Genomic DNA, 24,931 nt, shown 5'->3' on the forward strand with positions numbered 1-24,931 from the left:
ATTTAGCCATTAGTCTTGCTATTGCATCACAGAATAAACACATTAAAGGTTCTTCTCTTAAAATCTTGAGATTAAGTGGTATAATCCGATCCTGAATGAGGGAAAGAAAACGATTTATAACAACCGCAAAACTGATGCAAAGCTTATGAGAATTGTACAGGGCAAATCGCTAGTTTTTGTAGAGGAATGAAGAAGACAGAGTGAAGAGGTGTAGGGGGTGTTCCCGTAATTTACCTCAAAGGGGTATTTGAGTAATTAAATTTGTAAATTTGAAATGTGGTGTTGGGGGTATTTACGTAATTTAACATTAAGAGGGTATTTGAGTAATTACACTTTCAAATATGAATTGAGGGTAAAATGGTCATTATACCATATTGAGGGTTAATATGGACGTTTCACACTTGGCTTCACTGAACTATGAAGTGTTGAGAGAGAAAGCGAAAGCCATTAGAGCCTAATACCAATCATTCTACTTTAAAACTCAGTCAATAGAAACCCTAGGCTAAGAGAGAAATAAACCTGATTAAAAAACTAAAAACCTTGTTTTTATGTCTCTTTGACCCAAAAGAAACCGTCTCATCAAAGATTTGAAGAAGAGCAGCAAAGCTGTGAAGTCTATAGCTTGTCATCTACATTTAATCTCCCTCTCAAGTTGAAGACAAAACCAATGGACTTCAGTTTTGGATTTTGAAATATCTGGATTCGAGTCGACGGTTCGTTTGAATTAGGTTGGAAAATCAACTCCTCTTCACCTGTTGAGCCAAATGGTAGCTGATGCTAAGTGTGGATCAGGAGTACTCTATGCTCTCCTTACAATTAAAAATCACAAATTATGTGGGGTCACAAGTAAAAATAATAAAACATTAAAAAAATAAACTTCATCACTCTTGACAAGTAGTACTATGCCAATGCATTGACATTAGACCTGCAAACGGATCGGATTCGTCTCGGATACATCAGTATCCGAATTCGATTAGCAAAACCGATATCGGAATCCGAATCTGAGTCCGGTAAAAATTTAGAGAATGCATTCTAATTAAAATCCGAAACTTTATTGGATATTCGATAATTATCTGATCCGATAAACTATCCGATTATTAGCCCCTTTATCAGAAAAAAAGAGTTTACTTTACTTTAACCGGATAATTGGACTGATTATCGGTATCCGAATCCTATTATCATCCATTTTTGATAAAAAAAAAATGCAGAATACTTTGCTCTATCCAGATAAATTTTTATCTGGATATTATCCGATCCGATAAGCAATTATCCGACTCCGTATCCGATTATTTAACGAACGAATACGGATATTTTTCGGTAAAAAAATTTCTGGATACAGATATCCTTAAACGAATATGAATTCAAATTCGAAAGCAGATTTCGGGTATCCATTTACAGGTCTAGTTACCTATGTACTTACCTATCCATTTACAGCTTTACAGGTCTAGTTGGCAAGAAGGTACTATCTTTGATGCGAATGGCAGATTGGCTTTAAGTTTATTCCTTGGCTCCAAAAAAACTGTCTTAGGGATGTTTTTTCGTCAGAAAAAAAATTGCAATACAGCAATTCCAATAGCACATTGAAGAATATTAGAACGATGGCTCAGAGAAATCAGAGAATGCCCAGCCAAAAAAAAGAGAAGATTTTGAAAGAAACAGTCTTGCTTCAGATAATTTAACGACTATCAACATGAAGTAAAGCATTTATACAGGCTCAAAATCTGTGTGAAAGAAAAAAAAAGGGAGAGAAAGAACAAGCACAAAATCGAGTAAATGTAACCTGGCCTCTACAGAAATGCTCACAGTAGAGCACCCACCTCCACAAACAGATCTCAGTGGGAGTTGCTTCAAATTCAATAACCCTAACTGCTCAAATCGCCAGGCAACATCAAAGGAACCAGTAAGAGAATTCAAATACGACCATAACCATAACTCGTTCTCATCCGAGTAGGACTTCCAACAACAGAAAGCAAACCCTCTTGAGCTTCCTGTTCATCCAAAAAATGATTTTCCGTAGTCCTAAAGGCGGCATGGAGACCAACAATCACAAATCCAATAAGAATCGAAACCAAAACGTTCAACCACACATTTGTCAGAACCAGAGCAACAATCGTCACCAAACTCAATAAAACCAGAATCACACGATCATCAATTGTCCATCCAAACACAGTAAGCTGCCCATCACGATTGAAGTAAAGGAAGAACCAAGCAATGAAAACGACGAGGAAGACAATCATCGAAATCGGATGCCATAGAAGACTCAAGAACAGTATCAGCAACACGACAAAACTGTAATTTATGCGGAAATAGTAGAAATTGCGCTGGGTACGGAGCTTCACCTCGCCAAAAGAGTAAGGGCGACAGAAAGAGTGTAGATCTGCGAATTCTCTCCATGGACGCCGTTTTGCGATGATGGTTCTTCCTGCTTCATTTGCGTGTGAGATGAATCCCGTACCAGCATTAGAAGTCGTAACAGAGGGGGAAGAAGAAGGAATAGTACCATAACTAGGTGATGAGATCGTCGACATTATAGAACGAACCCTAGACCTAGCTTTCACAACTAACTATTAGGGATCAATCGACGATGAACGAAACCAGAATTAATCAAAACGAAGAAGAACAAAAACAGAACTGATGAAGAAGAACGAAAAACCCTTGAAAATCCTAAGACTAACTGTAGAGGTTTCGTTCGGGTGAGTTCCCTCCTTTTTGTACGAAATGGCGCCTAAATGGAGAACGAACACGGAGAGATACCGTAAGATCCACCTGTTTCCCATTATCCCCTGTTCCTTTTTCTATTTTTTTATTATATTTTTTTCTAAGTAATCCTTTCTTATTTAACAGAATGGGTGAACCGGTGAACCAACCGGAGTCCAGCTCATCTACATCCGGGCTTCCAATGCGTTAGTACATCCAGCCACTAGATGCCATGCCCATGGTAGCAGGGTTCGTTTTTGAGTACCACATTCCCGAACGTAGAGGACCTGGTTTGGAACCTGATATGGGAAAAATATCGTTGAACGGGTCCTCCCGATCGAGGGACGAACCGGCCGATCCAGACTCGAATCAACTTGGTTCAGAGATGGCGTATTCAAGAAGAAACAACGGCTATCAGTAGATATACACGAGTCCGAGATTCCTGAGATGTATAATGGGTCAAAGCAACGGTTATCAACTCTCGCGGAATGGAAGATCGTGCCAACTTGAATAATGGTCACGATCATAGCATCAAGATTGTGCGATCGGATGAAGTTATCCGTTACCCCACCAACGGGTCTAATTGTTTAGATCTAATGGTCATCAGAAGAAGGCACGTACGAATTCAACGAATGTGATTCAAAGGTAAACTCTATATAAGACATCACCTATGTACGAAGAAGGTATCTGAATCGTATTCCCAATTATTGTATTCTTACTTTCGCTCTGCATTTAGTCAGAGCCTTTGTGATCAGTTCATTAGCTGACTTAGCCATCGGAGGTGGACTCCCGACCCCCACGGTCGGGCAACATCTTTGCAGATCATCCTTATGTGATCTGAGGGCTGAGTAGATTTTGGATGCATCATAACCAATCTCTCATTGTACCATGGATCTTTGTTGTTTGAGTTATCATCATTGCTTCTATCGATTTTGAATCTACCATATTGGATTTTTTAATATTTGTATTAGTGATATCAGCCCAGAATACAATGGGTTGGGTTCCTCTAATTGAAGGGTTCTTCGAATGAGTGTTCAATGAATTATAGAAGAGCCACATATAACATTTTAATCCAACAGATAGCATAAATCTAATAAATGCTTTTAAATTATAATATAAAACACCATAAAATATTATAACTCATCAAACATTCATTGGAAGATTCTCTTCAAGACGATGAGCCAAATACAAATACAACATGCATGTGTTGAAACTCATAAGACACCAACTTGCCAATGACATTTTGGTCATAAAAATAACAACATATTCTTAATTGGTTTAGAATATCAAAGTGGAGGCAAACGCAAAATATTATTTTTGAGGGGAAATTTTCAGCATCACCCCCTGAGTCATCCCCTAATATTAATGCCATCTCCTAAGTTATTTAATTTATCAAACATCACTAGTCTCAATTAGTTTTATACTTAACCTATTTTCAATATTACCTCCACATCCTAAATTTAAAAACACCATTCATGTTGCGCATTTTTCAAACTTTGTGAGGATTTATGATTGGTAGAAGAAGTAATCACCACCTGTAGAAGGAGACAAAAAAAAAAAAAAAAACATTCTGCATAAAATACGTCAACACTTAAAAGAACAACGGGGTAGTCTAAGTGTGAGTATTTTGGTCAAGGTTATTCTTGTCATTTTAAAATATTTAACTTGCTTAAGTCAACACTTAAAAAGGTAATTTCCTTTTGCTTGAAAAAAAAAATTTGTGATTTCCTAATGATTGGAGCTGTCAGTGATATATTTTTACCTTATAGAGAGTCTTGATTGATAAATTAGATAACTTAGGGGTTAGACACTGAAAATTTCCCTTTTTTTAAATGAAAAATGAGTCAAACCTCAAGGGTAACATGAAAATCACCATTGCTTTTCTGGGGGAATTAGAGAGGAAGAACTGGATCCAGGATCGTTCAATATTGGTGCCATAGGTTGTTGGCCAACCTGGGGACTTTGTCTTGCATTCTTCTAGTTAGGTATTCTTTTACACCCACCTGAGTCTCCAGATATCAACTAGGATCACCACCTAGGCTGAGTTCTGCTCCATTTATCTCCTTCTCTTTAAAATTCTACAATGGTCCTCTTAATTTACAATTCCATCTCCTACTTTCTTGACCTTAAGAGGGAGGTCCTAACCTACCCCATAAGATTATGAAAGTGCCAGTTTTGGTCACTTACGCAACAGTGACCTAACTAGGGTGTTTTTTAGCCCAGGAGTAGTAATAAGCATTAACCAAACGACCACAACAGCATTGATCAACTAGTCTCCTGAACAAAAGAAAGCCAGAGATTTTACAAACAGCACTTCACCATGCAAGCTGTGTAAAAAGGAAAGACAGAGGGAAGGGAAGTTTGGGTGGGAGGAAGACATGAGTGCATGTTACAAATTCTCATTAAATAATTTGCCAGGACAGCTAGGTAGAATCATTTGAATCACAAAATGAAATATAAACACATCCTTCACATTTCCAGTAACCTTCTGCTCTAGTACCCAGCTCTAATTCTACCCCTAGGAGAACAAAATTGCCCAACACACTCTTACACATGCTAGTTCAGTCTGGCCTCTTCCCTCATGTTTTAGGCCACACTCTCATGATTTTTTCTCATCTGCACCGTGAAATTTCCGACCAGCTTCCACCGCTTCCCTGTTCAGTGACAATAATAATCATAAAATACACAAGTAAAACAAAATGCAGGAGGGAAAATGAGCACCCCAAAAAAAATAGATACATAAACAAAAACAAATTTTAATAGTGCTTGGTACTTTGTGGTCTAAATACCAGAAGAAAATCCTGAATGCTCCCATGATGAAACAAACCCGTGGTATCAAAGCAATGCACACTACTAAATCAGCAAAGTATGGAAGCTACCCTGACATTCAATTGGATGCAAATGCCAAAAAGGCAGCTTAGTTGAACACCAAATGTTTACGCAAAATTTCCAAATGTCCCCTTTCATGATGTGAGTTCAAGCCAAAAGCATTACATTATGTAGCACCATCAAGAAGCCTATTTTCAAAAAGACTAGATGCTTGACAATATTTGGTGGCTATGTACTTTACATTTATGTATTGCTAGTCAATATAATCCTCTATCAGTCTATGATATACTTGCATCAGCCTCATTTGGTTTGATACTTTGATGATTGAAAATATAAGGAGCAAAATCCACAAGGTGGTAGCCTGCTCTATAGAAATAGAACAGCCTGACTTGTAGATGACCCAAGGCCCATCCATCCATCGGTATTCCACATGGCTAAAATGGCCCCCCTAAAAACCTTTTGCAAACATAAAACTAAGTGCCTATAGGGAAAAATTCAATTGCACTATCAAGAATCCTAAGGCATCATACATATGTTTGTCTGTGTTTGTTTGTTTGTTTGCTTTTGTGTGTGTGCATTATTAGAACTGAGGAACTAGGAGCTGATATTGAAACCAAGAAGCACAAATATTACCTAATCTAGTTTTCAGTTGTCAAATTTATTCTTTTCAGTAAACAAAGAAGAATTTTGAAAAGCTTTCACTTCAGCCATCGAAAAAATCACATGCTCCTGAAATTTCCATTTGGCAGTATAATGTTTTTCTACCCACACTAATTGATTGCACCCAATCTGGTCATTTATGGACACTTAAAAATAGTCCCTTCATTTGATCACTTTTAAATACAGAAACATTAGATCAAGTTATGATTGGATGGGCTAAAATGAACAATTAATTTCATGGTGTGAATTTCAAGAGAGGATTTAGGACTTCTTAGTTTAAAAATAAATCAAAGAATTGAAGCTCATTATAGAGTCCTATTTTTGAAATCTGAATGTAAATGTTACACCAGAAATCTAAACCATCATCATACAGAAATATTGAACTGTGGAAGCAAATAAAATCGACCAATTGAACAAATTTTACAACTAAGACCTGGTGCACAACCAACAACAGTGACATGATATCCATAAAGGTAGGAACAGCAGATTAGTAATATATTCAAAAGGTATTTAATGCTTACCTGAACGCATTTACAAGCTCCTTGTTCTCAGGATCAAGCTTTACACCCTCATAAAAGGCATTTGCTGCTTCATCAAACCTCTACAAGGAAAAAGAAAACGCAGTTACCTAAGATGCGGTTCATCTTTGGTCAAGGGAAAAACAGTTTTTCTTCACATACCTGCAGTAGACGTAGAGCCGCACCTTCCCTATAGCAAGATTTTGTCCAATCTGGTCTCAGCACTCTGCAGGCCTTTGCATCTGCTAAGGCATGCTCAGCTTGTCCCAGACGAATCCAACAAAGGCTTCGATTTGAGAATAAAGTGGCATCAGTGGGGTCCAGGTCAATTGCCTACAGTCCCATGTCAACAGAACCATCAGGTAAGTCACATTTTCTGATCTGAATGTAAAGAAAGAAGATCCAACCAAAAAACAATCACAAGAATAAAACATCGACATGCAAATGATACCAAAAAAACAGCATATGGATAAGGCAGATAAAAATTCTTCCAATGGAACTCCGGAAAAAAAAAAAGAAAAAAGATTCCGTATAGACTACTGGGAAGTATCAACAGAGAAGTAGGGGAGAATTCAGCAATGTAGGTCACTTGGACAATGCTAGAACTTTCTAACATCACAAGAACTGTTCATGGAGTTCTCTTGATCAATTTGGGTTTACTCAGTGGTACTCAGATCACTCAGTGTTCATCTGTAACCATGCTTATGCTGTTTGATGTATATGTTGATGACAACATTATTTCAGGTAACTCTTCTTTGGTATTAATGAAGTTAAACCTTACTTATGGAAACATTTTTAAATGAAAACTTGTGTGCTGTCAGATATTTTCTTGGGATTAAGCTGACAAGTAGTAAATGTATCACCCCATATCATGCCTTCTTGGAGAACAAAACCAGCAGTGGCAGGGGGCAGCAATTTCCTCAGAGGTGCCAAGAATTGTGTGCAGTACATCCAGGTTGGCTTCTAGGTAGGCAGGTGTTACCATCTAAATTGCAGCAGGCATAGGGTCTCTGACAGGATCCAGCAGCAGGCTATCCTCAGAGGGGTTACAGTTCGGCAGAAATGCAGGGGCTGGCGGGACAATCGAGAAGAGGGGGCACTGCCAGGGCTGCAACTGATTTTGCATTCTTCCCAGCCATGGAACAGCAATGGGATGACGGCGGCGACCTCATTGGGAACCCTGGCTGGGTCATGAAGAGAAGGGGTGGCAGGGAGGCATGGGGTATCGGATGGCTCCAGGACGAAGGGCAAGGTGGTCCAAGGTAGATTCAGGGGAGGGAGCAGTTTGCAGGGTTTTGCCAAGCAGAAGGCTGAGGGATGGCCAAAAACTTGACAATAGAGGCAGTGGAGAGGGAGGTTTTCAAAGTGAATTACTTGGTCGAAGCCAATGCCATCATCATCCTTGACGAGGACAGAGGTGGGCAGTGGAGCAGGCTGAGAACTCGACACACATTCTGGCAAACGATAACGATCTTGCTTGCAGGATTTTGCCCACAAGTAAAGCTATCGCCTATCCGGTTGACACAATCATGGTTCCAGAAGTGGCATGGTAAGTCTGGTAGGGAGATCCAAAGTGGCATGGGGTTCATGTCAACCTTTTTCAGTTTTATCAGGGGATCCCATTGACTGAGAAAGATCTGGTTCTTTCCCAATTCCCACCATCCAAGAAGCACGTTCAATGGCACGGTGTTTGGCCTCTTCATCAGAGAATCAGAAGATGAAGACTCCATTTTTTAGCATGAAAAAGTGGAGGGCTCCCTGCACTTTCCATTGCTTGCTGAGGGAGGCATGAACAACTAAGAATGGATGAGAACCAAGGAAGTTTCCAACTAAAAAAGATGTCCATTTGGCAATACCTGAGCAAGGGACTCTTTGGGGCAGAGAGTGCAACTAGCAGAGCCATGGATTGAAGGTTGAACGAAGTGGAGGGAGAGGTCTTGGTTTTGGGTTGGAATGGCTGAAAAAGAGGCCCCTGGAGGGGAGGCAGATGGAAGGGGAGGGTGGGTGAGAGTGGTGGGGGAATCATTCTGCCAGTGCAGTATCCTCCACAGTGGTCCATCTGAACCCCATCTGTATCCTGCAATAGTTGATTTGTGGTCCAAATTCATAACAATGTGTTCAGATTTTTAATAGTCTACATGGGAATCAGTCCCTTATTGGTGGTCATGGGTGATTTACTTTGGAATTTGGACAGGGGGTGCACTAGCAATACTTCCACTTTTCGCAACATAAACATGATATGCTGCTCATGGTTTGGCAATTGACACAAAGCCTGAGCCTTACGGTTCTCTTCTTTTCTCTTTACTGTGTGTAAATTCTGTCCATCCTAGTTTCATCACAGGATTTAAATGAACCCCCCAGAGTAAAATTCCAGGAACCAAAAAAGGGAAAGAAATGGTATTTGAGATTTCTACAAAGCAGAAGTGAAGAAAGAACAATCCCTTCACATCACCCAATGAGAATTTATAAAGGACAAGCATCCCTTAGAGAGAGATTTAGTCATCAGTAAAACAGATAGGTGCTAGGCTACCTGTGTATAAGCATCTACAGCCAAAAGATAATCTTTTCTTTTATATGCATCATCGCCCCTTGATTTCGCCTCCATAGCTTTCTGCTTTGCCTCGGGTGTGACCTGGGTAAATGGACGACAATTTCTAAAACTTCAATAAATATTATAGAAAGACATGCTTTAAAGTTGATAACAATACACATAGCATAGTAAAAGAAAAAGAAATATTCTATCATGTACCAAGTATTTTTTATTGAGTATTTACACATGAAATATGTGCAAAGAAAAACATCAGAATAGCTTCCAACATTCAGACATACAAAGGAACCATCATCCATGAGAGTGGGTTCACTGCAGTATCCAGAGCTTCTCTCCACAACTAGAGCCAAGATTGAGCTATGAATGATTACAAACTTGCCTTCTTATTTCAAGATCATTCACATTTCTTAAAAAAAGAAATTTCAAGATTATTGGAACTATCCATGAATTAAATAAATAAACTATAACAAGTTTACTTTTGCTAGGCACTTCCAAAGGTCAGCTTCCTCTTTTTCCTTTTTTCTTTTGGAAGTAAGAGAAAAAGAAGGGGGAGGGGGGTAGAAAGGTTGGGTTGCTAAAGGTCAGGAAAGAGTGTACTAGCCTAAAGAAGAAGTATGTACAAGGTGCTTAATGTCTAGGAATTCCTAAACAGTAGAATACAAAGAAGATCATTTCCACCTTCACCGATATCATTAACAGAGAAATAGCTAAGCTTGATTACAAGGTAAAATTAGGCTGAAACCTCATCTGCCATCAAATTTACAACCTTATTTTAGCTACACATCAACGACATCTATTGGTCATTTTCTGACATAATACTATGTGCCAATCATCAACATCCACGTTGACACCCTCTTTATTGTAATCATAAAAAAGAACATTGAAAAGAGAGGATTGGAAATTAGTTTCTTCTTTCTTCTCTTCTGCATAGAATACAGACTTTCTTAAAGGAAGAAGCTTTACAGAAAAGAAATTAGAAGAGACTCTCCAGCAGCGAAATCTAAGTATTGGCAGGGAGAGGGTATACAATTATACTCTCCAGCAGCGAAATCTAAGAATTTTTGCATACATGAAAAAAAATAGAACTATTAATTTGTGAAAAATATAATTGGAGGTGTCAACATGCCTATGTCACATACATATGGGGTTGACATTTGACAATAAATATTTATCAAAATGACCATATTACTAGAAGATACAAAATTATATAGCTAAATGAAGCACCTCAGGAAGATGTTGTTTCTGCAAGTTGGTATCTTGTGGTGTATCAGCTTTCTCTGCATATTTTGTTCCCTCCTGCACAGGTTGAAGCAGAAAGTCATCAGAAGGATCTACAAGAAAACTAGCGCTGGTGCAGTGGTAATTTTGCCAGGCACTATATTAAATTTTCCTTTTAAGTAACACAAACTTCATTATCTATGTAATTAGAAGAATGGGATAATTTCTATAGGTCATATTGAGACGTCAGATGTTATAGAGTCTAACATTGGTTTGTTCAGGTCCATGGTGCCTCCATGGTTCACATACTTGAGAAGCTCTCTCCACCTAATTCCTTGAGGTTTTAAGTAGGACCATTTCTTTGTTACCCTCTGTGAAAGTTTGCCATGTGTAAAGCCAGTTATGTCATACCTACACATGAAGGGGAGAGTTGAGATGGCAGGAGTTAAAAAGTCCGAAAACGGTTGGTTCAGGCTTGTGGTGCGTTGACATGCTTCACAAGCTCTCCTCACTGAATGATGAAGGTTTTGGATGGGATCCTCCAACAACTGGTGGCAACATGTAGTATATGCTTAGGAAAGCCATGCATAGGTATTGTAGTGGGCATTAACTCTTCACATTAGGTTGGGGAAAGAATTTACCTTCATGTGACAAAGGAAGGATAACAACCCCCATAACCCAGAGGCTAAACAGATTAGCCAGAGCAACCAGGGGAAGAGCATTAGGTGTGGCACGACCGATAGAGTACTGGAGGTTTCTACCAAACCTAAAACCTCTGAGGTCTAGGTGTTTGAGTTTGGGGAAGTGGTATGCAGATGGGCTGGACCTTGGAGTAATATGCACATACATATCTGTAAATAATATATCAGTAAAATTGCCTAATCACTTATACCTAGACAAGTGAACGAGTAAATGAAGAGGGCAACAATGCCTTTCCCTAACGCTGCTTGTTTTTTATAGGGATAAGAAATCCTTGTCCTTATGTCAAACTAGTGGCACACAAGGAGTACCCATAGGTTAAATAGATCTCCCCAACAAAGCTTATCCATAGCATGTTTCTAATTTCAGGAAATCAGGCATACTTGTTCTACACTCTCATTTCCTCTTTAGATATGAACTATTACCTGTTCTTTTCCTGCTTCAGACTGCATATGTTCAATTATTCCATCAACACTCCAGTCTGGAATATTTTGCATAGATGATGTCAATGGGAAAAGAACCTCAACGGCTCCACGATTACTCCTTGCAGCAGCAACTTGTATTGGCTTCAGGCCATCCTGGAATATGACAAAGATTAAATTAGCACTTATCCTAGTCTTTCATTTTCCACGAAGGTTGCATTACTCAATGGCACTAATTACAAACAACAAGAATTTCACATAACCTAAATTAGTATAGAACCAAAGACAAGATGATACAAGATTGCAGTTCACTGACATCTCTCAAACTGGGCTACAAGACATTCAAGATGAAGAAACAAAAAGCAGCTTAAGTATCATTTGGGAATTACAGTTAAAAGTTGCAAAGAATAGGACTGATATGGCACATCAGTGTACCACAAACTTCTTGCTAGACCTGCAACAGCGCTAGTTTAAGATAAAATGAGGAAAAGATAGAATCCCAATTTGCCAGACCTCAAAAATAACAGAGATCAACCAGAGCTTCCAATAAATTAGAGTTGCTAAAAACAGTACCAGAATAGAGGGAGCGTCCCTATCATGAGTAGTTACGATTTATCTCTAAAGAGTCCATATTTCTTATTTCCTTTATTTTAATTTACTGAGTTTCCATAAAGGAGTTGGTTACTTGGTTGTTGCGAGAAACTCTTCTTTCTAATTATTGTAACTGCCCTATTATAAATAAGAACTTTGGAGGGGTTGGTCAGCCTTCGAGCTGTGGCTCTTTGCAACCTATCCCTTCATCTTCTTCTCTTCTGTATTTCTCTCTTTGCTTGCAGGTACTAGATATAGATCCAGAGTTTGTAGCAACAGTCAACCACAAACCCATAAAACATCTCACCAGAAATAATGAAGAAAATAAGGAGCAGCAGAGGGATGCTAATGTACAGTCAACAAATTTTAAAGCTGGACGACAATTTATAAGCCTCTAATTGCAGAAACAAACTGCTATCACATACATAAACAAATGTATTGTCCACAATATTGGCCAAGCCCTTCTTCTTTCCTATTAATCCACCTTCTCCTTGTGGCCCAGCCTACCCCTAATCCTCCCAGGCCCACCCCCCCTCCCACCCTTCCCTCGCCCTTAACCCTCTGGACTTGATCCTTCCCCTCCTCCTGCACCTGTTTTTAATCCTATTTCAGTGACTGTTGTCAACACTGAAACCCTTCCCCTCTGCTTCAGGATCCCAAGAGAAGTAACCGTTCCACTAGTGGTTGCCATCACCTTGATGCATATTTCATTGTTGAGCTCTTCGCTTCTCGGAAGAAGAAGAAGAAAAATAGGAAAAAAGTAGTTTCTGGTCTTGAATTTGTTTGGCCTTCAGTTCCGGCCTTGTGCTTTGTTTGCTGTGCCTTGGCGGCTTTGGCAGGGCAAAACCCTTTGCATTGTACTTCTCTTCCCCCCCCCCTTCCTTCTCTCTCCTTTTGGGTTAACGAATTCTTTATTCATCCAAAAAAAATATTGTCCACAATATTATCACCACTTGGTTCTAATAAGTAACCCTCCCCCCCCCCCCCAAAAAAAAAAAAAAAAAAAAACAGAAAACTGCAAGAAAGTTAAAATGATCCCAGAAAAAATGTTATGCTTCAAAAAGATTAGTCTGAAAGAGGGAAGGATATCAAAGAATCACCCAAGAGAATTAAATTAGTACTTCTCTTCCCCCAACCCCGGCCGGGCAGCTCCCTCTTCTTTCTCTCCTTTTGGGTTAACAAATTCTTATTCATCCGGAAAAAAAATATATTGTCCACAATATTATCACCACTTGGTTCTAATAAGTAACCCATTAAAAAAAAAAAATTTTGTTATGCTTCAAAAAGATTAGTCCAAAAGAGGGGAGGATATCAAATAATCAAGCAAGAGAATTGAATTAGTACCAAATGCAAAAGCATGTTTAATCAGAATACGACATGACATGTGAAAGTCTCAATTGAATACCTCATCAACTGAATTAGGATCTGCTCCAGCTTTTAATAAGCAATTGATAATATCTGGACTCCCATTATCGGCAGCTATGTGCATTGGTGTTGCCCCACCAGCAATAACATTTGCATTAGCCCCTGCCTATACAGAAGAAAAACACAGAAGTCAGTGACAATCTCATGTAGCTGATGGAATAAACATTGCTTATCAGAAAGGCAATGCTAAACATAAACCATGAAAGAGAACAGCAGAGTGTACAACAAAAATAAATACAAATAATTGCAATATTATTGGGCCGACATAGAAGCCAGCAACAGAGATATTAATCACAGAAACAAATTATGATAACAAGATTTGCCCATAGAACATGATATCATACTACATAGGCCACTTTTTCCCTTAAATTTCTTTATACATAAGATGATAACCGAGCTTATGCCGAACAAACAAAAATTTTTTTACAGAACTGAGCTTCTAAGTAAAGAACTAAAATTCAACAAACCATCAAACTGAAAAGTTGCATTAAGAAAGGCCAACATCATATATTACAAAAGAAGGCAATCCATCGAGCTGATTTAAGAAACAGAATATGAAACTATGTGCCTATCAAACTATTTATGGCCAAAAAGAATATATTATGGATATAAATGTTAGCTGTTTGATTGTTTCAAGCTGTGGAATACCAGCGCTGAACTTCAGTCCAAAAATAAAAATGAAAAACAACACAATTTCTCCGGGGACTCTCAACTCAATTGTACCAACTAAGCATTGGATTCTTGTTTCAAAGGACTCCCAACTAAATGAGGCCAGCTATATGACTTGTTTAACCATCCAACTCTGTTTATGGATTTTACGGGACTCCCCACGGATCTGATGAAGACGGGGAGCAGTGCGGAAAGTGAAGGTAAAAGTGCTGAAACAGAAGAGCTGCACTTCAGCCAAGGATCTATACAGAACAACATATGTAACAGACTAACAGCAGCCATTGTCTTATATGAATCAATAGTCAGAACCAGCAGCATGTTGCATATCCTTTGAATCACAAAAGCCAAAGGATCCATATTAATGAAAGAGAAATAAATTTAGGTACCTGAATCAACAGCTCTAAGCATGGCAGTGAACCGGCCGCAACAGAGGATAAAAGTGGAGTTATATTATCATCAGTTTCAGCATTAGGCTGTAATTGGGGGGAAAATGTGAAATGTCAGACAACCCACCATCCACAATTCAGTTAGAAAACAAAAACTTCAAGGTACTCTAAATTAGGTAGTGCCGGTTTCCATTTTCTAGACTACAGCATTATATGTAATCAGATGTCTGTGCTGGCAACAAATGTTTGTTTCAGTGAGACAGTAAGAAATCCACTAAAATATAATACAAGAAAATCCTACATTTAAAAATTTATACAAGCTCAATTTGCTGTCTCTTCAACATTCCTATTAATTCTTTGAGCAAAAACTAAGAAATATACTTGTTTCAGAATCCCTTATTTGGGCAGACTAGTTTCCCACAAGAAATCAAATGGCAAAAATGACCCAATAGCCTTTTTCCTAAATCAGCTGGAATTATAACATCGAAAGAGGCCACTACTCTAAAACAATACTGAAGTTACACACACAAACACACAAAAACAAAAAGAACCATGTCCAACACCCCATGCACAAGAACACAAGCCTTATCCCAATTAGATGGGGTTCGGTAAATGGATCCATGCTTTTCAATCAGATCTACTTGGCCATACTAAATACCAGGCCTAAGCCATGCATATCTTTTCTTACCACTTGGCCTAAGGTTATCAGAGTTCCACCCCTAGCTCTTTTAGTTCCTTCAATTTGATTAAATCACTCGTTCATAGGGGGAATTCAAAGGCCTCTGTTGGGCATGGCCATGCCACCTCAAACGACTTTCTCATAGCTAATCATTTATCAAAGCAACTCTCAAACGAGCTGTAATATCATGATCATTGCTTTCTTTATCTTCCTAGTTTTTTCACTCATCCATCTCAACATCTTCCTTTCCGTTACACTGGGTCTATCCATATGAATGTATGATAATTTGTAACAGCATAATACTCCGCACCATACACCATAGCTGGCATGTGACAATCCTATGAAACTTTCCTCTTGAGTTTTAAAGGAAAGCATTTATCCACAAAACCCCAGACATGCCTCTCTACTTCATCCTTCTTATGTCAGTTCTCTCTAGGAAACATCATCCTCTATACCACCTTGTTTATTTATGTCCAAACACCACATGGTTCAAAAGGCAATGTACAATTTCCATAAAAACTTTGAAACTACCCTCAATATATCTCTTGATGCATAAACTTGTGATACCCTTTCTAACAGTATAAGCTTTTAGGTGAAATTGTAGCTAACACAGTATCTGAGCAGGAAAGTCATGTGTTCAAACCCTGGAAAGTGCATTAGAATTTGTTTTTTTCCCTATATTTATTCCTCCTAGCCGTCATGTGATCTTAGCCACGTGCAAGGACCATGAAATCTTGGCCATGATGTCCTGACGTACCTTTACAGTGCCCTCCCTTACGATTCAGATGTTTAGGTGGAACAGTAGCAAACAATTTTTGAAGTTCCCATTATGGAATTTACCTGCCTAACTGAAACCTTATTTTTTTCAATTATCAGAGTACAGGACACCAAAATGTTTATCCTTGTCTGTCACCTTGCTCACCTCACAACCCCCCATCCCTTCCAAATCAGGAACAAAAGACAATTTATATATATCATCCTGTAAACGCTCTACACGCACTCGTAATTGGAGTTACATCATAATTTTGAACAAATATAAGGAGAGAAATCCTTTGAATAACAGTATTAGAATTCCACCATAATTTCCGACAAATATAAAGGAGAAAAGGTTCTTTGAATTTTAACTCTATATATCTTGGACATAACCCTTCTGATCAACAGAAACAAGATTTTTGGAAGATGCGAATTGTTTTCTTCCTGTTATTCAAAGGAACAAAATTTCATTGTGCACATTTGAGATTATACACAAAAGTGGACATAATTAACTCATTCCTACCCATAGAATCCTAAAAATTATAAAGTTATGAGCAAAATAAAAACATACCAAGGATGATTGCTAACTTACATCAGCACGATTTTCCAACAAAACCTTCACTGCTTCTTGTTGGCCATGACCAGCAGCCCAAATCAATGGGGTACCAGCATCACTTTGTGAATCCACAACAACCCCTTTGGACAGTAGGAACCTCAGCAGATCAATGTTTCCTACAAAATGATCCCATTAACAATCAAGGTATGGCACCAATCAAACATCAGATAGAAAAAAATTTAGTGAAGGAAGTAGAGAATTAAATGCCAGATTAAAACAGATTGGAACCCAAAATTTTAGTAGCCTCCAAAATAAAGCCAAAAAGCCAGAGCAACAACTTCAACAAGACATCCTTCGGATCACATCCTTTCCCAAACCATTGATCAGAGACATGAGTAAAAGGAATAAAACCTACTATTAACCACACTCATCCAGCAGCAGGAACTCACAAGACCTTCAACACCCAAAACTACCAACAGAAGAAACATAGGCCACCACATAGGGGCCCAAAACCCACCCTCCAATTACTGATAACCAACTTAGGGCTTCATGAACAGTGCTTCTATCCATTTCCCTCCCTAAAATAAAAAGATCTGAGATATAGGGAAAATGGACTATTTCAACATCATCAGACTATGCAATAGAAGTTTAACCATAAAAAGGGCAGCAGACCTGTTCCAGCTGCATGATGCAAAGCTGTGGCTCCTATCTCACTGGAAATAGAGGGATCTGCGCCGGATTCAAGAAGATACTTGGCAGTGTCAGTGTGTCCTTGCCGAACAGCATGAATGAGAGGAGTCTCTCCTGCAAAGGGGAAGCAGAACGATAATGTAAATCATTGCATGTATGGACTAAATCTGCACAACTGTAACTGCAATAAGGAATTCTCGTTCTAAACTTCATTTTATTTTATACATTCTAATAACATAGGTAAATACCCTATGGCCAAATTAAGAATAACCGGAGACATCCAAGGACTGAGAATTTTACTTCCACCAAAAACTTTTGAACACTTCATGACAAAACCAATGGCTCCAACTTGCATAGGTAATGGCAGATGCAGTAATACTAATTTAAGTGATTTGCTTTTCTCTTATTAGAAGTTCAAACCCATCTCTTTTTCTCCTCTTCTATTAAATTCTATTTCAATGAGTAAAGAAAATGATAGAGTTCTCTCATTAATCAATTTTGTGTTACGCCAAGTTATTTTACTTGCTGAAAAGAATTCTCGTGACTGAAGAGGCTGTTGAAATATTGCATACTGCTTATATTGTATAGTGATTTGATGCTCAAGCAATGAAAAAGCAAGATCTTGACCATGTTCAATTTTCCAAATGTCCTTCAAAGGATCAAATTGATTAGGGAGCATCACTCTAGTCAATATCTATCAAGCATCAAGACCTCAAGCACGTACTAGCTAAGCAGTTTAAAGTGGTTACTGAACCATAAGTGTAATCAAAAACCTATAAAGGAAACAAATTTGAAAAACCCATCCCATGACTCACTTTATGAGCTCAAGGTGACAAGGGAACTGACAACCTAAGTTTCAACTTCTTCACAAAGCTCAATAGGGTCATTATTTGAATTATTGGTTCCTCCATTAGTTGTCCTAATTTGGACAAATGGACCCTAACTAATGGTTGCCTAGAACCCTAACCCTCCTATGAGGGATCTTAACCAAGACTAGACCAAGTATTTTAGAATAGTTGACCATCTGTTTGATCAAGTCAAGGAGGCCTTGAATATCACCAGGCAAGTTGGCCTAGTCATCCACGTCAAGAATGCCCAAAACTTATATATAGGAAGCCTGCCATATGGTTGAGCTTGATCCTAAGGCACAAAAGATGGGTTCCAATATCTAAGGTTATGGACCTCATTGAGCTGGGGTCAACTGTCAAATGGCCAATGTCAATCGAAAGATTAGAATCGTAAAGAATATAACACAATGGCTCTTCATGCAATTCCACCACATTTGGTTGATGTAATGGCTAAAAAAATCCATTGAAAAGTGGTCTGAAAACAAGCCTACTTAGTCTTAGTTTTTCAAAACAAACGAGAGAAAGAGAGGGGAGTTGTCAGCACTAAGTTTAATCTCATAGTTGCCAAGGCAGCAAAGCAACCCAAGGTGGTGGTGTACTGGAGGCTGTCTAAGCATTTCAGCAACAACGCGATCTAGGCATTGCCTAAGTGACCAAGGCACCCAAAGGTGTCTATTTTATTTCTACTCTTTTCAATTATTTAGTAAGTTAAAATATATACTAATATCATCAGAACCAACATTAAGCAATATAAAGTCAACAGAAAATCAACATTAAACCACTTAAGACATCAAATATCAACTCTGAACTAGAAGACTGAAGAAGCAAATGAGAAAGACATTGGAATTTTTTTTATTTTGGACGAATAAACTATCATTAGGAAAGAATGTAGAAGAGGGGATTGGGGGGGGGGGGGGGACAGCTTTCAACAGCTAGGCTGGAAAGAGGAAAAGACATCAAAGAAGACGGCTTTCCAAATCCAGCGACCTGGAGTTGGAGGTCCATCTTCTAAAATTTCACTCCCACCATAAAGGATGAACGGTGGCTCCAAAAACTAACTTACCAGCTAGATCACCGATAGAGGAACCAAAGAAGGATCTCAGGAACCACAGCCAATCTCAAGCAAACCATAAGAGCGCCTAGAAAGAAGCCCGATGGAAGTAAGCGCTTTTCTCCATAGAGAGATGAAGAAGGGACAGCTGAAGAAAAAATGGTCTATATCTTCCAAACTATTCCAACAGAGGATGCAACTATGGTTACTATGGATGGCAGTGGATAAGGAAAGATTGGGTGGGAAGGTAAGGTACAAAGATCTCTAAAGGGTAAAGGAGTGATGAGGGATGTGACCTTTGAACCAAAGCAAAGGGGCCCAAGGGGAATTTTGGCTAGGGGAGGTAAGGAGGTTCCAAGCAGAATAGATAGAGAAAAGACCCAAGGAGGGGAGACAGGTGGTTCTATCATAGTATCATGGGGAATGAAGTGGAGGGTAGGAAGGGAAATCCAAACTTGTGTGACGCTCAAGGAGGAAGAGGATGAGGGCGGCCAAGTGCCATTTGAGATAAGGGTAGACAAGGGGATAAAATTGGGGATGTGGGAATTGTAGACAACACGCAGACCAAAATGGTTATAGACAATGTCCATCGGGTGCCAAGGTTCAAGCCAGAAGAAGACAGAGAGACCATCAAAAATAATGTGGAAATGGCCAAAAGAGCTAGGGAACTGAGGAGACAAAGCTTCCTCCAAACCCAAGAAGGGTTAGAGGGGAGAGTAATGGTCCAAATGGAGTTCTATTTCAGGAGAGAGTGCACCCAATTTACCCAAATGGAGTCATGCTTGGAGGGAATTTTCTAGATAAGCTTAATTAAGCTGGCACAATTGTAATCTTGGATTTGGCAGATCCGATGACCTCCCTTTTCTTTAGGGCGATAGACCATTGAGGAAGTTTGAAGAAACCAAAGCATACAGTTGGTTTACATTATTCATGGAATTGGTCATTGTCATAACTTTAGGAACTAGTTTGTTGACAGGTTGCCATATGAAATTTTTCTTTCTATACTTTACCTCCCAAGAGACGTGAATGCAATTTCTTTTACATTATTAGTGAACTAAGATAGTGAGGTAGAGTACTCTTTAACACATAACATTTCATCAGCATCTCTCTTCTTCTTCTTCATCCACAACCTTCTTTCTATTTCCAGCCTCCTCCTTGTTCTTATGTTCTCTTTCAAATCCCAACATGATATCAGACCATGCATTGTTGGCTTGAGAATTCAGTTACTTTCTTGTTCTTCTTTCCTCTCTTTGAAACCTAGGTTACAGAAGGGTCCCAAGGAAGAGAATACTACGAGAAATATTAGAAGAAAGCATGAGACGCACTTACTTGAAGATCATTGGAACATCAAGAAGATGTCTCACATGGAGAAACATAGCTTTTGAAGCTCAAAACAGAAGCATGACAGCATCTTCACTTTACTGCTAGTTTTTTTTCTTGGAACGAGTATATCTCTCTCATCCAGCTGTGCAGAGGCCAAGGAAGGGATTTGGATTGCCCTAGGCCCTCCTTTTGATTACTTCTTTTCCACGGTCCATAGTTGAACCATCTGAGAAGACCTCGTTCAAGGCACCACTTCCATGTTTTATCCTTGTTTGTTGCTGCCATGTGGACTGCATTGTGTGGAGGTTATATTTTATGGGATACTTGAAGCAACCTTGCAGGACCATAAATAATAGTAATGGAAACACTACCCAAGTGCAGAACTTTTTCTTAGAACTAGACACTTGGAAATCAACTCGATCAAACCAGCTCTAGAGGAAGATAGAGCTAGACTTTTTTTCAACTTTTCCCCTCTCTTATCAGGCCAGTACTGAAGCTGAGGTTAGAATATTGCAACTCCCTCCAGGGCATAGTAGTCAAGGTGTTGGGTGATTCAAGGCATTCAAGATCCTTTGTAAGCGCTTAGGTGCCACTCAAGCAACCATATCACGTTTCCAGTGTTACTTCTAAATATATTAGTTATATAATTCATGTCATCAAAAATCAACAGTAGGCCATATCAAGCCATCAAAATTAACACTAAGCCGCATCAAGTCATCAGACCAAGTTATCAAAAACTCAATATTAAGCCACATCAAGTCATCAGTCAACACAGAAATAGAAAAAATGAAACTAAAGAAGCAAACAACTTGAAGTTTTCTAGACATTGAAACAATCAAAATATACAATGGTATACATGACAGACCAAGAGGTTGAAATTTTCTAAGCTTGAAAAGAAGCCCAAGGGCCGATGGTTCATATGCACCTGAACTGAGAATTTAAAGGCAGGCCTGGTGATGAATCAAGTAAGATTGAATGTGCTAAGTTTAAAAGACTCAAGAATTACCCTACTTCTGACTGAGAGATTGATCCTCAGCAAAAAAAATTATTTAGTGTAAATCTAGGAAACAACTCTGTGAGGTTCTTGCTGTCCAGGCAACAACTGGGTAAGGGTTTCATTCTGAACTGAGAAACAACTCTCTAAATGTTTATTGGGATACAATTCGTATGGTGAAAAGTCAAAGTGCATGAACTGCACTTGTTCGTGGATGTATGTCAAGGGGCGAAACCCCTATTAAATGTTATTCCATCCTTGTGCTTATTGGATGCTTCCTTTTTCTAAGGAAGCAGAAAACATCAGGAAGTACACCAACACCGAATTGACCCTACTTCTTGGGTTGCCACGCCAAGGCCCAAAAAAAGGGCATCAGCAACTTGTGTCTTAGCAATCAACTTGAACCAGTACATGTTATAAGTAGGTTTGAAACTCCAAACAGCCTCACCAGGATACAACCCGATTCAGATTTTGTACTAGCAGTCATGGTGAAGAAACCCAACACTGCACACAGTCCCATTAAACCAGTACATGATAAAGTAGGTTGCAAATTCCAATTTGGCCACAAGATGCTCCCATATTTGTTGTTAGGAATTATCAGGAAGAGACGAAACACCAAAAACAATTACATCAATGTACAAAGTTTCTCACATGCCGATTGAAGTGGCTCAAGTAACAGCATCATACACGATATCATACACTGCACTCGGTAATGTCACGCATTACAATTTGCATATAACATGATTTTACTTTAAAAGGAATTGCGTGGAACACATACCATCTTCATCTTTTGTATCGACATCGAGCTTCAGCTCCTCAAGTAAGTACTTACAAATCTCTGTCTGTCCCTCCCGTGCAGCAAAGTGAAGCGCCCCTCTTTTGTTTGCGTCCTTAACACCCGATACCGTTACTGCTAATCCCTGCCCGTTGTCGAGTATTGCCGCCAATTCTGGAAAATTCAGTGTTCAAAACAAAACCCACGACTAGAAGCAATATAATATGAAGTACCCAAAAGTATAAAATTTCAAACTCACTCTTCAGGAGATCGAGATTTCCAGTACAAGCAGCAGAAAGGAACTGTTGAACCTTCTGCCTTTCTGGAGTCGGGAAATTCCGAATGGGTATGAACAGAATCAACCAGGAAGATCAATCAGTACCAAAAAATCAGAGTCTGTGTTTCATAGAGAGAGATGAATAAGACTATCATGAATAAAAAATTTAAAAAAAAAGGTTTTTTGGAGTTTTACCAGCTAATGCTCCGTTTGCATCCAACGCCATTATTAGAACTTGTCAAAAAGGATTATGAGGTTGATAAAACCAGCAATTTGCACTCTTGGTTGCTTCAATCGTCGGGTTTCAGGCGAGAAAGATTACTTCGACGATTCCAGATTATCTATTTCTCTTCAGTCTTCGCGCCTCGCCTCTCAGTAGAAGAGCCTTACGAGTGTTTGGGGACTTTGGAAGTACCTGGAAGTGACAGTTCAGGAGATATATACAAATACAATGCGAAGGAGAGCTGTTTGTGGCTGGTTTTCACACGACTCCAGAGATTCCTTTTCGCACAATAACTTCTTCATGGGGTTTTCATGGGGTTTAGCCGTTTAGGGTTTGAACTTTGAACTGTGGACTTTCAAGTTAAATTAATTTCTTGATATTATGATTTTTTTTTTCGTAATAGTTTTTTTTTTTCTTTTTCCTTTTTTTTTGGGTAGTGGACTAATGGTGTAAATTATATACCCTTAAAAAAAAACAGTTTTAGTGTTTTTTCTGTTTTTTTTTTCTTTTTTTTGCCAAACCCGGTTTATAAACCGATGGTTCGACCCGCGTCGCACACCTGGCTGTGGTGGGTGAGTCTCTCAGCGGGGATTTTTTACATCCATAAGGATTCAATACCGGAACTTTGTTTAAGCGAACCAAGCTGCTTACCACTTGGACCAACCCCGTTGGTCGTGTTTTTTCTTTAAATAGTAGAAAAATTAGCGGAAATTTGTGATAAAATATATTTGTTTCGTATGCTTTTTGCAACATTAATTTAAATTTATTAAAAAAATTATCAACGGGGTTGGTCCAAGTGGTAAGCAGTTTGATCCGTTTAAGCAAGGTTCCGGTATCAAAACCTTGTAGATGCAAAAAATCCCCACTGGGAGACTCACCCACCACAGCCAGGTGTGCAACCCCGGTCGAACACCGGATTAGTGCAAAGCCTTGGAAACCAAGGTTGGCAACCAAAAAAAAAAGAAAAAAAAAATTACCTTGTTAAATTCTTTGGATCTGTTTTTTGAAGCAAAATTGGGTGCATGTTAGCTTTAAGTGATATAGTTTTATAATGAATATTTATGAAATTTGGCACTCTAAACATAATGATGGCAAATTTCTTAAATTTTATTACTATTTTCTAAACTTCAGGCACTATAAACATAATAATGGAAAATTTTATAAATTTTATTACACTTTTCAAATTTTTTACTTCTGGAATTAAGTTTTATCAAGTGTACAAAAATATTTTTACTTTAAAAACACTTAGAATTGTTTCTGGTGTTTCTCGAAACAGAAACATTTGATGAGTTATCAAATAGGTCATTCATGTTTTTAGACTTCAAAATGTATTTACTCCAAAATATAAAAAATTTATTTTTTTATTGCCACCGTGAGTTATCTCTTAAAATTAGTGCTTTCATAAGTTATCCAATTTATCAATCAAACTCCCTATAGGGTGAAAATGAATCGAAGACACCTACTGTCATTAGAAAATCACACTTCAGTGCCAATGTAAATAAGTTAAATATTTAATAAGGAACAGATAAAAATATATTTAAATAAAAAACCCATGCTTGATTCGTTTTTTCAACTTCTTCTACCGTTTTCAACTTATTCCTCTCTTAATGGTAAATCCTTTTGAAATTTGGGAACAGTGCACCATAGATAATATTTTTAAACTTAAGATGTATGAGTAATATTGAAAATACATAAGTAAAAACTCAATAAGACTAATCGTGCTAGTAATAGAAGACCTATCCAATAATTTGGATAACTATGTGGGTGACATTGATTTTTTATTTTTTTTTCTTTTATTCTCTTGCTAAGGAATTAATATTAGGGGCGACAAGAGAGGTGATATTGATGTGCTTTTAGCACAATGTTGTAGCCTCTTATGCAAAGCTAGTAAGTCCAATAAAATCATGAATTCAAATCTTCACCCTTACCACACCTTCCCCCCATTTCGAGACTTGTGGGCCCTAGTCACTATAATTAGTTGATGATGACCTAGAAAAACAAGGGATGACCTAAAAAAAAGTTCAAATTAAGGGTTGAACCCAAAAATTACCTATTTGATTACCTTGATCCTAAGAACTGATTCATCTTGAAAATTATCAC

The 24,931-nt window shown here is 38.4% G+C and overlaps 1 protein-coding gene and 1 pseudogene across 1 annotated transcript; both read right to left on the bottom strand.

Moving 5' to 3' along the window:
* Nucleotides 1–1,423: 1,423 nt before the first annotated feature.
* On the bottom strand, nt 1,424–2,760 carry LOC149003288 (PRA1 family protein E pseudogene; annotated as a pseudogene).
* A 1,776-nt stretch (nt 2,761–4,536) lies between these two features.
* Nucleotides 4,537–23,155, bottom strand: TPR10 (ankyrin repeat family protein). The gene is made up of 13 exons (XM_089136889.1): nt 22,804–23,155; nt 22,591–22,653; nt 22,335–22,505; nt 17,323–17,454; nt 16,687–16,826; nt 14,663–14,749; nt 13,588–13,713; nt 11,595–11,747; nt 10,477–10,548; nt 9,235–9,336; nt 6,867–7,037; nt 6,708–6,787; nt 4,537–5,351 (listed from the first exon to the last, which is right to left on the bottom strand). The coding sequence occupies exons 1-13, from the start codon at nt 22,832–22,834 to the stop codon at nt 5,297–5,299; spliced, it is 1,383 nt and encodes a 460-aa protein (XP_088993015.1). The 5' UTR covers nt 22,835–23,155; the 3' UTR covers nt 4,537–5,296.
* Nucleotides 23,156–24,931: the final 1,776 nt, after the last annotated feature.

Source organism: Hakea prostrata, chromosome 10, assembly GCF_041222555.1.
Source record: "Hakea prostrata isolate BN-2017 chromosome 10, UWA_Hpros_2, whole genome shotgun sequence".
Lineage (NCBI taxonomy): Eukaryota > Viridiplantae > Streptophyta > Magnoliopsida > Proteales > Proteaceae > Hakea > Hakea prostrata.

What these genes read in the sequence shown, in the direction of transcription:
- TPR10 (XM_089136889.1), bottom strand. Translation starts at nt 22,834, where the DNA reads ATGGCGTTGGATGCAAACGGAGCATTAGCTG. An exon ending in TGCAAACGGAGCATTAGCTG is followed by an intron (nt 22,654 to 22,803) that starts GTAAAACTCCAA and finishes TCCCGACTCCAG; the next exon opens with AAAGGCAGAAGGTTCAACAG. An exon ending in AGAAACAACATCTTCCTGAG is followed by an intron (nt 9,337 to 10,476) that starts GTGCTTCATTTA and finishes CCATTTACCCAG; the next exon opens with GTCACACCCGAGGCAAAGCA.